Here is a 17,156-nt window from a genome sequence, read left to right on the forward strand (position 1 = left end):
TTTTTATAAATAATGTTTCCAGAACTGGTTTAACATTAATATAACTGATTATTTATTACTTTAAATGTGGAGATACATAATCTAAGCACTGGCGTGAAAATGCACAAACAGCTTACTCGCTGGAGACACAAAAACGTTGTGTTTACAAAAGTGCCGTTGCCACTATATGATATCCAAATAACACCTTTAGGTTTTAGCCTTTGCATGGCTAAGTATATTTATTACAGACCCAATGGTGTCACAGCATTGGCCCTAAGCTGGGATCATTGGCGGGCCTCCTTGTCAGGTTCTTCACGAGCCCCAAAGTAGTGAATTTATTGCATGAAAAACAAAAAAAGGTAAGAATCTCGGCCCGACTGGAACCCTGTCACCCTTACCATTGTTGGGGCAATGGGTGTTGGATGTGGTGTTTCAGATTGAACGCAGCTCGTGCTAGAAAAGCAAAGGAAAACTATAATTTTTTGCTCCACATTCTATGTCTCGCTCAGGCATTGGAACTGCATTGTATACGTATACCTTAGTGATAACTGTTCCAAAAGGCCATCAGTTGACGTCATGGCTCACCCAAGGCGGAGTAGGAGAAGACAGAACTCTGGATGGGGGAGCATGTTGTTTTGATCAGGGGCGGCTTAAGCGAGGGTGCAAAGGATGCAGTGCCTCCGGGCGGCAGGTTGTAAAGGGTGGTAGCCTGGACTTTTGTTTAGACACATAAGTTTTTAAAATATCGTTATAAAAATTCATAAAATACCACTCGCTGTCACTCTTTTTTGAGCCATACCTTGACAACGAAGATGTTGGAGGCATTGGCCTAGGGCTGTAACGCAAGAAATAAGGATAGATTCTCTCACATAGGGCGCACAAGTGAGCATTTTGGTGCCTCCACCCAATATTTTTTCAAGAGCGGTCAAATAAAAGCAACGAAATAATTCGGATTCTCACTTGTACATTGCCTGCGGCACCAGAAACCCCTCTCACTTCCCTATTTTCTGCCCTGGAAAACCTTAGAGTAGGTATTTTGACGATAGCGATTTTCGATTAATTTAAAAATTCTACCTTAAAAAGAAGAGCATGACAGCTCATGAATAATTGCTGCAATGTGGGAAAAGTTATCTGCAATAATTGAACGATGAAATAAATGATTCTGGACCAAATGGAAAAAAAAAATTTTTCTTTAAAAGGGGGGGGGGGACGTATGGTCAAGGCTATTTTGTTGGGTAAAAATTAGTTTGCGGCTTTATTTTTTTCATATATCAGGTTTATACCAGAGTTTATCTCAAATACACTGCTGGCCACCGTAAATGCAACACCCTGAAGGAAGCATGCAAATAATATGAAATTTACAACATGCATTAGCGGAGGTGAGATATGCAAATGATTAGAATTTCAGCGCAGACGCACATCATGCACGCCTGTGGCGCCACTTCAAAGCGCTATTTAAGGCTTGGAGATTTCGACGATTTGAAGTACGGCAATTGTGTTTTTCTTGTGGTTTTTTCAAAAAAACGATCATCTTTTGATCAAGTATCCGAGTTCGACAGAGGAAGGATAATGGCCTACCGAGATTGTGGATTATCTTTCAGGGAAATCGGTAGTCGTGTTGGACGAAACCAAACAACTGTAATGCGGATATGTGATCGTTGGATGCAGGAGGGTACGACGGACCGACGTGTTCGATCGCATCCACCTCAGTGCACCACTTCACGTGATGACAGGCGTATTGTGCGTATGGCAGTGACGGATCGCTCAGCCACATCACGAACCATAGCACAGCACATTCAGTCTGTACCGCATCATCCAGTGTCTGCGCGTACCATTCGACGCCGTTTACAGCAGAGTGGTCTGTCCGCAAGACGTCCATTGCTTCGTCTTCCCTTGACGCAGAACCACAGACGTCTCCGCCGCCAATGGTGCGATGAAAGAAGGATGTGGACGGCACAATGGAATGAAATTGTCTTTACTGACGAGTCACGCTTCTGTCTGCAACACCACGATGGTCGGATTCGAGTCTGGAGACACCGTGGAGAGAGGATGCTGAACAGCTGCGTTATGCACCGCCACACTGGTCCTGCACCGGGTATTATGGTATGGGACGGTATTGGATATCACTCTCGCACTCCTCTAGTACGCATTGCCGGTACTTTAAAAAGCCAGCGCTACATCTCCGAGATGTTGGAGCCAGTTGTCCTTCCTTACCTTCAAGGCTTGCCCACAGCCATATTTCAACAGGATAATGCGCGACCACACGTGGCACGCATTGTCCAAAGGTTCTTCGTCAATCGCCAGATTGAATGGCTTCCCTGGCCAGCTCGCTCTCCGGATCTTTCGCCGATAGAAAACATGTGGTCCATGGTTGCTCAACGATTGACCCAGATTACATCCCCAGCTGCCACACCAGATCAACTTTGGCAACGCGTGGAAGCTGCTTGGTCTGCTGTACCCCAAGAACACATCCAAAGTCTCTTTGAATCAATGCCGAGGCGTGTGGCAGCGGTGATCTCCAACAATGGCGGCTACTCTGGCTACTGATTTTGGCAGGAACCACACTTCACAGAAGTCTATAAATTTAATCATTTGATGCTTGGTCAACATGTTATCTACAAAATAAATATTGTTGCGATATCTCTTGTCTTTCTTGGTGTTGCAATTTGGGTGGCCAGCAGTGTACTTCATTTTGGGCGTGAAATCAATTTAACTTGGATAATAATGCTGTTATTACCAACTCTAATTAGAACAGTAGACCGATTAAGTGCAACCAATTTTTCAGCTAGTTTCTGAACCCTTAATACCTTAGGTTTTAGTTATTTTTCCATAAATTATGCCTTTTTTAGTACCTATTTTGACTATTTTTAGTGCGTAAACATCCGGACTCTATAATCATTGATTACGATCTCAACTATCAACGTGTTTCTGAAATAATGAAAAAATGAGTTCTCTTTTCTGAACAACTTCTTCTCCTTCAAGGTTTATGTTTGCAAGTCGAAAAATTCATAAGTTGGGGAACGACTGTATAAAAATTTTTTGAAGGGGCTCGTAAAAATATTTTTGCACCGGGCGGCGAAATTCCTAAGCCCGGCCCTGTTCAGACGTTTTGTTTATGAATGGCAATTCCCGTTGCCATAAGACAGATGAAATGTCCAACATTTCAACAAGTGAAGATATTGAGCGCATGGCATGGCTTGCATATTTCTCGGACCTAAATCCCATTGAACACGCTTGGAATGCACCTGGCAGACGTATTGCTCAAAGACAACTTTCTCGAACCGTACAGGAGCCCAAAATCGCCTTGAAAGGCGAATGAGACAAAATTTCTCGAGCTTTCTTCAGTAGTTAAGTGCACGGCATGCACAACTGATACAAAATATGCATTAGTGGAGTTAAAGAGGTCACGCCTCAAAAGGGTCTAGGTCAATTTGTCGCAGCGTCAATTCGTCGTGCTACAAATTTGTCGCAGGCTCATTTCGTCGCGGTACAAATTTGTCGCAGACTCATTTTGTCGCGGTACAAATTTTTCGCAGACTCATTTCGTCGCTGTATCGTCAATTCGTCGCGACAAATTTGAATTGCTTTAAAATTCATATGTTTGTTGTGATCTTATAGAGTAGTTGCTTTAGGCGTAAAAAATGGATCTAATTTTTTTTTCTCATTTATTGGAAATGTTCCCCCTTCCCATCTCTGTTTTAATTTTTAACAAATGAAGGAAAGTATTCATTGAAGTCATCGAGGGACATTGGAACGTACACCAAGATAATAAATTGGGATCCAATAAATTTTTAAAATTTAATTTTCATCATATAAGTCGCATTTCTGTCGGGATTTCCATTTCTCGCAGTGAGGGGCGTTGGGGAGCTCATCCAAATAATAAATTGTGATCCAATAAATTTTTAAAATTTAATTTCCATCGTATAGGTGCCGCTTCCCGCTTTCGGCAGGGATTTCCATTTCTTGCAGCGAGGGGCGTTGGGGGTGCACATCGAGATAATAAATTGCGATCAATGTGGCCCTCCCAGCATTATTTCCGTAATTCACTATTAAATGTATCCATGCGGAAAATATATCTTTAAGGAGTTTTTTTATGACAATGTAAGTTTTATGTGTAACAGCTGCGAAAAGTCTTATTTTCAAATTATTTTTTTGCAATGCAATGTACATTTCAAATCACTTTGTATTATCACACCGAAATAATATTCAAACACTCCGGCCATTTGAGCCATCCCCCCCCCCCTCTCCAATAACTCATGAATATACAATGTAATGCACCATTTCGCCTCCTGAGTACGGGTTTGAGTCCCTTATAAACGGAATGAATGGCTATTTTCAGCCCCCACCCCCCCACCTCCTCAATGTTTCCTTCATGTCGGCACCTTTGACTGGCCAAGGATGCCGGAAGTTTTGGAACTTAGGGTTCTTGCCTTGATCTTGAAGTAGGAAATTTTGATTTCTGAATCATTTCTCTGGGTGCTCATACCCATTCCATAAAGTACCCTGGGCACCAACAGCATCTCTGTCTCTGACACCACCGCAAATGTCAATCGATTTTTGATTTTTTTTTTCAACTCTAAAGTAACAACTGTCGAGTAAAAAGAATAAAATCAGACTTTTAATTAGCCCATTGTATGTAACTTCATGTACATGACACTCATACGGCTCCAGTCAACAATAAGTAAAAATTTCTTCTTACAATACAAGTGAATTAACACTAACAGACAATGTAAGATTATATTCAGTGGTATATTTCCTGGGTGGGGAGTATGTGGGCTTTATCCCAAGATGACAAGTTCAAGTGAAAGGGCGTAACCAAAATTAAGAAATTGGTGATCAAGAACATGAATTAGAAAGGAAGAAGGGAGGCAAGGTTTGAATAGCCCGCAGGTGGGAAAGCTATAAATCCGCCTCTGATTATAGCCTACATTCATTAGGATAATTTTAATTTTAAAAACAATTCGTATCGTACATATAAACACTCCATAATATCTAAACCTTTATTTTCAGTGCTTTTGAGTAACATTTTATTTAAACACTTATTTAACGTGAATATCGCAATAAAAAGCCTGATTAATAGAATAACTAGTGATTGCTATATTTTAAACTATCATAATTATTTTCTTTTTTTAACGATACGTAGGAAAAGATTTCAATTTATTGCAATTTAAATTGAATCCAACAATTTAATTTAAAAAGTACTACATTATTTTTTGCCATCCGTATAATCTGTATCTCTATTTTATGATACAACAAAAACTCAAATGAAGAAAATTAATGATAGAATAATTCATTGAATTGCATTAATAAAAGTTTTTCTAATTTCGGAACATGAATTATGGGGGAAAAACTTTTAAACACACACGCAAACCAACATATAATTTCCACGTTCGGTTTTGCAATATTCCATGTTTTTGCCAACAGAAATATGTAGACCAAGCACACCAACCTTGTACCAAAAGCTTAGACGCAAATAAAAATTATTTGAAAATATTCAAACAGTCCCGCCAAAGATATGCGACTGATTATAAACATAAGATTAATGGTTATATTATATCTATGCGACTGACCCATACTCTTATTTGTGATTATATTATTTTTATTGGTGATTACATGGTCTTTGTCGGTGCTCATCCTGTGGGCAATATGAAAACTTCATCGAATCGTCATTCATAAGCACTGTACATTTCTACCCTTGATCTGATCTGCGTTCCACTGCCTTCGCTGTGAGAAATAGAAATCCCAACAAAAGCGGGAAGTGCGGCTTATACGGTGAAAATTGAATATTAATTTAATTGAATTATTAATTAATTAAATATTACAGGTTCTTATGGAAGTACTGTAATGGTAAATGTTGATGACTCTCGAAGGAGGGATGGGGAGAAACTCTCGAGCCCATGGGGCAGATAGAAATTTACCGTTAAAGATAGGCTCACTGTAATTTGGGGAATATCATACAAACCGAAATTTTTCCCCATGATTTTTTATCACAGCAAAAATCAATTAGTTAACATTTCAAATTTTTATGGCCCATGGGGCAGATAGAAATTTACCGTTAAAGATAGGTTCACTGTAATTTGGGGGAATATCATACAAACCGAAATTTTTCCACATGATATTGAAATTTTATCACAGCAGAAATCAATTATTTAACATTTCAAAGTTTTATAACTGAATTTTCAAATATAATTAAACTTTTATATGCAGTTAAATTTTTAAATGTAATTGATATTTTAATTTCGATAGCCTTTCCGCATTGACAAAAATTAATTATTTTCAGTTAACTGCGTGTACACTTTTGTTCATGTTTTTATTTCACGTGTAAGACAAAAACCTACATACAAGCTCGCGTGGAACATGTACAGTGAAGAATCGACGGTTCGACGAATTGATTCTGCGCTGTAATATATAAATTGACGTCAAGACGAATAGACACGGCGGCAAACTTGTACAGCTACGAATTGGAGCTGCGACAAATTTGTACCGCGACGAATTGACGCTGGGACAAACTTGTACCGCGACAAAATGGCACTGCGACGAATTTGTACCGCGACAAATTGAGGCGCGACGAGTTGAGCGCGACAAATTGAGTGCGACGAATTGACCGGCTACGGCCTCAAAACGAGCACTTTTTTGTAATTGTTTACAACTGCTAAAAGGAGCATCTTTTTTTTTCCTTTCGCTAATCTTTTTTGCTATGTAGCGATATCTGTTTCATTTTGCATTGTATACTTCGATATGTCTATTGAACATTTTTAATTTCTTGAAAGGATGTCTGTCATTAGGTATGATGAAAAATAACACTGTTCCTTAGCAATTATCAAGCAGTGTAGTTACCAATTGGTACTGTTATCAGTAACCCGAGTCTCGACATTAACCGGCGTGCACTGTACCTGTGTGCAAGTACAGATAGGGGATTTTAGGCCTCTTTTTTTACTAGTATGTTTTTGGGACTCTAGAGCAGTGGTTCTCAACCTTTGTAAGACTGCGATCCGGTAAATCTCTTTTGTGTAAGTGAAAGGCCCGGTCATGCACACAACTAACAAGAAATTAATGAGGAAAGTTAAACTGCGAATCACTCTCACGGCCCGGTGTGACTAGTGTCAGGGCCCGGTACTGGGCCGCGGCCTGGCGGTTCAGAAACACTGCTCTAGAGACATGAACCCTCACGAGAGGGCTGTCTAGAAATTTCTCAGAAATGTTTTAATGTTTCTTAAAGTCAGGCTTTTCGATGTATCCCGTTATTGTGAGCACTTTGATGCGTCTTCTGATGTATTTCTTTTTTTTTTTTCTTTCCAGGACGGAAAATTCAATCCCCCGTCATGTGGTCCATTCCACGTTTGTTGCAACACTCCTGAAAGCTCGACAGTGAAGCCTTACGAACATAACTGTGGTGTAAGACACCCGAACGGCATCAATAGTCGTATATTATCACCCAGTAACAAAGGAGAGGCTGATTTCGGAGAATGGCCCTGGCAGGTTAGTTAACCCAAAATCTCTTACTTATGATATAAAGCACGGGATTTTGATTCTTAACCTTAGAACGATTCACACACACTCATACACACAGAAATTCGCTAAGTGGCCGATGTAGATTATGAAGATTCTTGAATAATTTCAACAGAAATTGGTTTTCTTCCAATAGAGAAGGAAGATCAACGAGGAGTGATATGATAATTTGCTAAAAACATTCCTTGGTTTCTCAAACTAAATATAATCTGTACATTTCCCAGTTTCAATCAGGCCTGGAATACACGTTACTAATTAGCACGAAAGCATGCCTCTTTCGAGCATATGGAACCAATGAGCTTATTGATTGCATTCAAAGCCGCAACTAGTAGAAAGGCGGGTCTGGTGCCCGGCGCTAAAGAAGATAGCAAACCGTCACGAGGGGCTGTTTCCTTCTGAAATGGAGATATAACAACTTTAACTGCCTTTTGTCCATACTTTACAATTTTATACAATAAAACTTGTCAACAGCGGCCACGGGACCAAAATTATAAGCCGTTCTGTTCATTACGAATAATTGACTACATACTTTTAAACTACTACATAACTTTCGAATTTAATTAGAAAATTTTTATATTTTTTTAAATACTGTATTTGAAATTATTTAAAAAAATATAAATATTTATTATTTTTTTAAATTTTTTATCTTTTAATTTTTTTTAAAGTTTAAAAAAAATACTTTTATTAAACAATGTTATCCACGTACGGTTTTCACTCAGGGCCGGATTAAGACGATTGCAAGTCCTAAGCACTTGAATATTTTTGGTTGTTCCCCGATACCTACAAGCTTATTTTACTCGATATTCAGTCTATAAACTGAAAAAAAAAATGAAATTTTATATTTCAGAAGTGAGACTAATCTAAGGATGGGACTTCACTCTAAAAAGGTTTATGAAAGTTATTTTGAAAAAAGCAAAACTAATAATTTTATCGGTTGCATTCGAGCAAACGCAAGCAAATGCAACCGGTGATCTCATTGGTTGAATTTTTCACATTTTATCAAAGAGCTTTTACAAAACTTTTATAGTGTAATCCCGGCCTAAGGCCGGTAATCCCTTTTATAAAACTCGAAAAATCCAACCAATAAAGTTCATAATTTACATTCGAGCAAATGTAACCGATAATCTTATTGGCTGGATTTTTCGAGTTCTATAAAAGGGATTTTATCAAACTTTTATAGTGTAATACTGGCCTAAGACAGAATTGTGATGCGAATATTTCTAAGCACAGACATTTTGAAAGTCTTCACCCTTCCCTTTTTTTCTACTTGCAAAGTCTTTGATATCTCCTGATTTTTTTTTTTTTTTTGGAACATCGATGTTTTGGATGTTTTTGGATTGGATTTTCCGAATACTGGATGTTTTTGGAATTTTTCTTTCATATTTTTCCGAACATTTTCTCCCATCGACTACTTGTGAGGATCAGAATGAAGACATCTTTATACCCATATTCTATGGGGTTCTAGATTATACCACCAAAGAATGCCTATGGGCACTGAGTCAGGGGTGAAGGAGAAAAATAATTACAAAAAAATAGTTTTTATGCACGAATTTCAAACTAAAGAAGCGGGCGTACGCCCACATCTTTAGTGCTCGTGTGAAAGGGTATGCGGGACCCGCGTCCGCATCGCTGTGAAAAGGGCCTTATGCGTTTATTATTTTATGCATAAATTACGGTTTCTATTAAAATGTGAAGTTATACACAACTGTTAGTGCTGCTCAATTTCTGAAAGCATCGGCAGTGCGTTTTTTTTTTAATTCTATAATTATTTCTAATTTACAGTGGAATTTTTTACACTCATTACTTTATACGTAAAAAAACATTTTTCTTAGTGAGACTATCGAGAATCGGCCATACCTGACCAAGGCCGCGCATCGATACATTGGTTAATAGGCAAAAACGTAGTTCCCATAGCAACGAGTGATGCGGTTTCCTCGTAGTTTCCCCTTCATTGCAAAGTTAACCTGAAACGGACTATAGGGATGTAAACTTTGTTAATACGCACCCCGGGCGCCGGAAAAATGTCACCCTTTAACCGCTCCTTCAACATCACAAAGAGGCGCCAAAATACGAGCTTGTCCCGGCTAACCAAGCATCTAGTGACGATCTATTCGCGCATGTTTTGATGAGCAAAAAATTCGAACAAATGGGAATTACGATCTTATAATTAACAGGCCGTGAAATATTAGAAAGCTCTATACCAGACATTCCGCTACGACCTCAATGACATTGTTGATAGAAACAGGCATGAAGTCTGTATGATCATTTTGGTCATTTCCATATTTTTGGCATCATTCATAGAAGAAAGTCTTCCTCAAAAAAATGAAAAATATCTAGAAGTAAATGTTCCAATGAATTAACATTTCATAAAGATGTTTTTATTTATCGATTTGTGTTCACACAAAACGAAATTCCTGCCAGGAAACTGAAAACGGTTCGCTTGGTTGTCAAGAATCAAAAATAATCGCAAGGAGGAAAAAGAAGTATCGTTACAAGGGAAAACCCAATGTGCGTGCTTCAATATCTATGTGTTGGGGAAAAAAGCGAAACAAAAAAAAAACAGCACATATATTCTTTCCATAGATTCTCAAAATATGCTTCCTATTATATTCATAAATGTTTTTTTCTTTCGAATCGACCGGTTTTTTAGGCTGCTGTTTTGAAAACCGAAGGGACCGTCAATATATTCCAGTGTGGTGGTGTCATCATTGATAAATATCACGTCCTCACCGTTGCACACTGTGTCTTCCATCTATAGTGAGTAATACAATACATACACTTGACTTTTATATGCACTCAAGAGTTGTACGCAGGGGGAAGAGTATTAGGGGTTCGTGGCCCCCAAGCCAACCAAAAATTTAATTTTTTTAAATATTTTCATTAAAAAAAGTTAAAATGTATCGATGCAAAATACCTTTTTATGCGATATTTCAATCAATTTCTGTTAATTTAAATGCTTCTTTGGAGGTTGGTAAAATTCAAAATTTCATTCGAAAAAATGTTCTCTTTTCCCCCTTAAAAGTCCATCCTGCGTGCGCCCTTGTATGCACTCTACGGTTGACTGCACATGTGATTCTTTACTTTTGTTTTCTACATTGCTTTAAACTCAATTGGGAATAGGATTTTCTCAAGCAAGGGAGGGGGGAAATGGTGTAATTTTTTTTTGAGAGGGATCATGGGACATAGTACACAGTGTCCTAAAGAAGATCTAATTAAACAAATACTGTATCGAGGACTTACAAGCAGTTTCCGAGCTATTTGGTCATGGCCTAGCGTAGTTTTCCAAACTTTTTGTTTTGTGGTGTCTCACGCAGACGACCCCCCCAAGAGTCGGGTCAACGACCTCGAGTGTGTCACGTGATCCCGGGTACTGGAGACGACCGTCTGGAAAACAGCAGAGCAGAGAGTCACTGCACACGAAAGCGTGAGGTTCAAAAATTTCTATGCCTGTCTTTTTCATTAACCCAGATTATCATGTTTGTGTCGTCGTAATAAATGTTTATTAAGAAGCTGTGGCTCTGTGTGGTGACTCCGCAGTGGTGATCAGCGACGTTTAGGAACATTAACCATCAAAAAAAGTCCATCTTCATTGAAGATTTAATCTCATGCATTTTCGGAAATTTTCTTCTTTCCGAGCCTCCATTATGTCTGTGGTTACGACGACTAAATTCTTCCCTCAAACAGGCCCCTGAAGAACAGACCCCTCTCGCCCACGCATCATCATCTGCTCTTCTTCTCTTCTGGTGTGTGACCTCCTCCTCTCTCTCGTCTTCTCTTCTTTTTTTCTCTCTCTCCCGTTGGAGCTGAGCGATGGCGGAAGCAAATGCTCAAGTTTCGAGGATTGGACTTCGATTACCTCCGTTTTGGAAATTCAATGTCCAACTATGGATTCAACAGTGCAACAGTGCTTTTCAACTCAGTGGAATCACTGACGATGACACGAAGTATGCAGCCTTGGTCTCTTCCTTGGACGGAGAATGCTTGTCTTTCGTCTCGGATCTGATATTAAATCCTCCGGCAATCAACCGCTATCAAGCCTTGTCGGATCGCCTCATAAAGGAGTTCGCCGCGACGGAACATCAAAAAGTCAAGGAACTTTTGAACGAGCTACAGCTGGGTGATCAAAAGCCAAGTCAACTGCTGCGAAAGATGAAAGAACTCTCCGGCAACAAAGTCACTCACGAGTTCTTGCGCACCTTGTGGATGCAACGCTTACCGCAAAATATTCAAGCAGTGTTATCGGTTTCCAGTGAACCATTAGATCAACTTGCTGTCCTAGCCGACAAAGTGGCTGAAGTCACTACCAAAAATAACGTGTGTCGAATCCAGCCATCGTCGTCATCGCAAATGCAGTCAACTCAAGATCGAAACGATTCGTCATCAGCCATCGAAACGCTCACCAAACAAGTAGCAGAACTAACGGCTACAGTGAATCGACTCTCTAGAGGGAGGTATCGTAGTAACTCCCAACAGCGACGAGCTAGGCGTTCAACATCTCGTTCAAGTCGAGCACGGGATATCTGCTTCTATCACAACAAGTTCGGTGAGAAAGCCCGCTACTGCCGTCAGCCATGTAAATTCCAGAAAAAAAACGACGACCTTCCATCATCGCTGGTATGATGGAATCGGGCAGCAAATCCAGCAGGCTCTTCGTGATTGACAGAGTTACGGGTGACCATTTCCTTGTTGACTCTGGCAGTGAAGTTTCTGTTATCCCACCTAAAAAAAATTCGTCAGCACTACATCCAAGTTTCCATTTGTTCGCCGCAAACAACAGCAAGATTCTTGCCTATGGTTCCACAGTCAAGAAACTGGATTTAGGTCTCCGGAAACCTTTTTCCTGGACATTTCTCGTAGCTGACGTCACTTCACCAATACTTGGAGCTGATTTTCTCAGCAACTTCAACCTAATCGTTGATGTGCGAAACCGACGACTCATCGATTCGCAAACATCATTACGGGTACTCGGATCGATCAAGCCCACAACACAACCTTCCGTCACTACCATTGGAGATTCTGAATACAGTGCTATATTTCAAGAATTCCCAGATGTCTTCAACCCTTCACAGATCGGTAAAACAGTGAAACATGTGACGCGACACCATATCATCACTCGAGGACCACCGGTGGCTTCCAAACCTCGCCGTCTCAATCCAAAAATTCAACAACAGGTGAAAACCGAGTTTGAATTCCTTTTGGAACAAGGGATTATCCGGCCCTCCAAAAGCCCTTGGAGCTCTCCGTTACATATCGTACCCAAGGCAGATGGTACTGTACGTCCTGTCGGTGATTATCATCGTCTAAATAGTGTTACGGAATTTGATTCTTACCCGATACCCCATATTCAAGACTTTTCACAAGAATTGCACGGTAAGTCTATTCTTTCTAGACTAGACATCTTCAAGGCATACCATCAGATTGGCATTGCCGAAGAAGATATACCGAAAACCGCAATCACAACCCCTTGGGGTTTATTCGAGTATACAAGATTGAGCTTCGGTCTCGTAAATGCCGCTCAAACTTTTATGCGGTTCATGCATGAAGTATTACGAGGTTTGCCATTCTGCTATGTATATCTTGATGACATTCTATGCTTTTCTGAAAATGCCGAAGAACACAAAATTCATTTAAAACAAATATTCCAACGTCTTCAACAGTATGGCTTAGTTTTAAATGTGTCAAAATGCATATTTGGTGTTTCTGAGCTTGAATTTCTGGGACATGTGATCAAACCATCGGGTATCACACCTCGCCCAGGCAAAGTACAAGCTGTACTCGATTTCAAGCAACCGGAAACAATTGAGCAATTGCGTAAATTTTTAGGTCTCATAAATTTTTATCGCCGTTTCCTACCGCATGCAGCTGAGACACAAGTGCCACTGCATGATCTATTGAAAGGTTCTACGAAAAAAAGAAAAGACAAAACAAAAGTTGTGTGGTCTACATCAACTTTGAAAGCATTTGAAGATTGCAAAAAGCTACTAGCTAATGCCGCATTGCTGGCACATCCATCCCCGTCTGCCCAATTAGCTCTACACGTAGATGCTTCCGACTATGCTATAGGCGGTGCACTGCACCAGGTGACGGACAATGGTCTTCAACCGCTAGGTTTTTTCCTCACGTAAACTTTCACCCACCGAAACACGATATAGCGCATACGATCGAGAACTTCTTGCCGCATATTCTTCCATAAAATTTTTCAGATACATGCTTGAAGCTCGTGAGTTTATACTTTTCAGTGACCATAAACCACTGTGCTATGCGTTTCGACAAAAAAGTGAAAAATGCTCACCTAGACAGCTAAGGCATTTAGATTATATATCGCAGTTCACAACGAACATTTGCCATATTCCTGGATCGCAAAATATTTCCGCTGATATCTTATCACGCGTAACAGCAATTTCAGTTCCTGGACCTCTTGATTTTACGGCCATCGCTGAGCAACAAGAGAGGGATAAAGAACTAGAGGAACTTCTAAAGAGCAAATCAGCTTTGCAACTGAAGAAAGTATTTCTTCCAGACTCAGCTAAAGCGCTCTACTGTGATTTATCAACAGGTGCTGTTCGACCTTATATTCCAGAAAAATTTCGATATGATGTGTTTTGGAATATGCACAAACTCTCACACCCAGGAATTAGACGTACTATTGATTTGGTCAGAAAGCGATTCATTTGGCCATGTCTAGCTAAAGACTATGCTAAATGGACAAAAGTGTGCATACCATGCCAAAGATCCAAAGTGCACAAGCACACGAGATCCACACTACAATCGTTTGTGGAACCTTCCCAACGATTTCAACATATTCATTTGGATATCATTGGCCCACTGCCCATTTCCGATGGATATTCTTATTGCCTGACAATGATAGACCGGTTTTCACGATGGCCAGAAGCGGTACCTATCCGCGACATCACAGCAACCACGGTAGCTACAGCTTTTCTTTCCACCTGGATTTCTCGATACGGCACACCTTTGACAGTAACAACTGATCAAGGTCGCCAATTCGAATCGCAGCTATTCCGAGAGCTGTCCAAATTCATCGGAGCAAAACGGGTCAGGACAACTGGATACCATCCACAAGCAAACGGTATGTTAGAAGAGTGGCATCGCCCTCTCAAAGCCGCGTTGAAATGCAACCAAACCCATAAATGGACTGAAGTATTACCTACAGTTCTACTCGGTCTTCGGTGCTCTCTGAAACAAGATTTGGAGTGCACACCTGCAGAACTACTGTACGGAGAAACTTTACGATTACCTGGTGAATTTTTCCAAGCACGAGCTAATTCCAACTCAACTGACGCTTCCGAGTTTCTACAAATGCTGAGAACTCACGTCCAAACTTTCCAGCCACGACCAATCAAACGGCATGGAGGACATTCTACATTTGTTCACCATGATTTGAAAACTACTTCTCACGTTTTCGTGAGAACTGATAGGGTGAAACGTCCTCTGGAACAGCCATTTGAAGGACCATACAGAGTGATCAGCCGGACCGACAAAGTGTTCAATGTGGACATAAGAGGAAAAACTGTGTCAGTGTCAGTCGATCGGCTTAAACCGGCATTTCTTGTGAATCCGACGGTGGAGCCGGTACCTGTGTTTCCAAACGTACCAACTGCAGTTACGTCTGACGGACTCGCAGCTGATTCTGCTGTGAAACCAGTCAGAACCACTCGTTCTGGACGTACTGTCCACTTTCCAGATCGTCTACAGTGCTCGTGATCACTGATGCTTCTCCATAGTACGCGATCACTTCTTATTACTCGTGATCACTGGGGAGGGAGTGTGTGGTGTCTCACGCAGACGACCCCCCCAAGAGTCGGGTCAACGACCTCGAGTGTGTCACGTGATCCCGGGTACTGGAGACGACCGTCTGGAAAACAGCAGAGCAGAGAGTCACTGCACACGAAAGCGTGAGGTTCAAAAATTTCTATGCCTGTCTTTTTCATTAACCCAGATTATCATGTTTGTGTCGTCGTAATAAATGTTTATTAAGAAGCTGTGGCTCTGTGTGGTGACTCCGCAGTTTCATCAACCCCGTCTTCAGAAATTTTTTCCTTTCATCGCCCCCCCCCAACTCAAGCAAACCCATAGGATCCCATAGCTTCTATCGCCCCCGGACCATCACATCGCCCCCCAGGGGACGATATTGCTTAGTTTGGGAAACACTGGTCCCCAGGCATTTTCTTCCTGACGTTTCACCCACTGTGGTTGACATCTTCTGAGGTTAAACGGACATAGGTTTTTGCGACAAACGAGAAAGGGTTTGTACATCAAGTTTGACTTGTTGAGAACAACTCAACAAGTCATTGAACGCTGGCCATGAAAGCCTTACATCCCCCAAAAGCTTCGAAAAAATATCATTAATTCTACTAATTTCAATATGCATAAAGATATAGAAATATCCGGCGGAATTATTATGGGTCACCAAAAATATTTTAAATATTTATATTTTGAACATCCAATGAAGGCCAAGAATGAAATTAAAAATCCCGAAATCTCACAACCCTAGAGTGTTAGAGTGACGTCATTCAAACACACTAACACCAAACGTGGCCCCCGCTCTCTCCCTTGTGCGATATAAGCAGGTCACCTTACGGCTGGGCCATGTTGGAAAAAGGAAAGCCCTGCCAGCCATCAAGACCACCGGTCGAACGCCGGCCGGCATCGCATCACCGGACTTCCGGCCCACGCAAATGACCAGCACGAACACTCTGGCAGCCCATGGTGCCACCGGAACTACAGCAGGACGGCACCATCCGGCTCCATCGGATCAACGGGGAAGAACCGTACTTCCGTTCCTCATCCAGCGACACGTATTAAACCATTATCATCACTGCAATCAATCCCTAGTTGCTGGTCAAGTAACCAGTCTAATCCTATTCTGGAGTCTCTCCACATCGAGCAGTTGCATCATCCACCTGAAACGATAATATAAAAAGAGCACAGCACGGCATAGAGTAATAAATGTTGGGGAGGTTCAGGAGTGGGAATTAACAACAATCAGTATAACAGACTTTGTCAAACATCACAGTTAAAAATAAAAAAAAATATATTATAAAAAAGATAACAAGTCGAATATATATACATATGAATATATGAATGATGCAAGATATACACTGAAGAGCCAAAAAAACTGGTCCACCTGCCTAATATCGTGTAGGGCCCCCGGGAGCCCGCAGAAGTGCCGCAACACGACGTGGCATGGACTCGACTAATGTCGGAAGTAGTGCTGGAGGTAATTGACACCATGAATCCTGCAGGGCTGTCCATAAATCCGTAGGAGTAAGAGGGAGTGGAGATCTCTTCTGAACAGCACGTGGCAAGGCATCCCAGATATGTTCAATAATGTTCATGTCTGGGGATTTAGGTGTCCAGCGGAAGTGTCTAAAGTCAGAAGAATGTTCCTGGAGCCACTTTGTAGCAATCCTGGATGTGTGGGGTGTCGCATTGTCCTGCTGAAATTGTCCAAGTCCGTCGGAATGCACAATGGACATGAATGGGTGCAGGTGATCAGACAGGATGCTTGTTGATGGCCCAGCATTGAAATCTGCAGCAATTTGCGGAAGGGTTGCACGTATGTCACGTTTAATGATTCTCGTTGGTCCCGTTCTTGCATGATCTTTTTCCGGCCGCAGCGATGTCGTAGATTTAATTTTTTACCGGAT

The 17,156-nt window shown here is 40.9% G+C and overlaps 1 protein-coding gene across 4 annotated transcripts in view; it reads left to right on the forward strand.

The window, feature by feature from the left end:
• LOC149083307 (inactive CLIP domain-containing serine protease A8-like) overlaps nt 1-17,156 on the forward strand; it is a 163,090-nt gene that overhangs the window by 26,457 nt on the left and 119,477 nt on the right. For all 4 annotated transcript variants that reach the window (XM_089236541.1, XM_089236540.1, XM_089236539.1 and 1 more), the window contains exons 3-4: nt 7,279-7,458; nt 10,139-10,245. In XM_089236541.1, the coding sequence (XP_089092667.1) occupies nt 7,279-7,458; nt 10,139-10,245 (287 nt within the window). The remainder of the gene's footprint in view (nt 1-7,278; nt 7,459-10,138; nt 10,246-17,156) is intronic.

This window comes from Pholcus phalangioides, unplaced genomic scaffold (genome assembly GCF_987345545.1).
Source record: "Pholcus phalangioides strain wild (caught in Gottingen) unplaced genomic scaffold, Ppha-v1.0 ptg000009l_1, whole genome shotgun sequence".
NCBI classification, from domain to species: Eukaryota; Metazoa; Arthropoda; class Arachnida; order Araneae; family Pholcidae; genus Pholcus; species Pholcus phalangioides.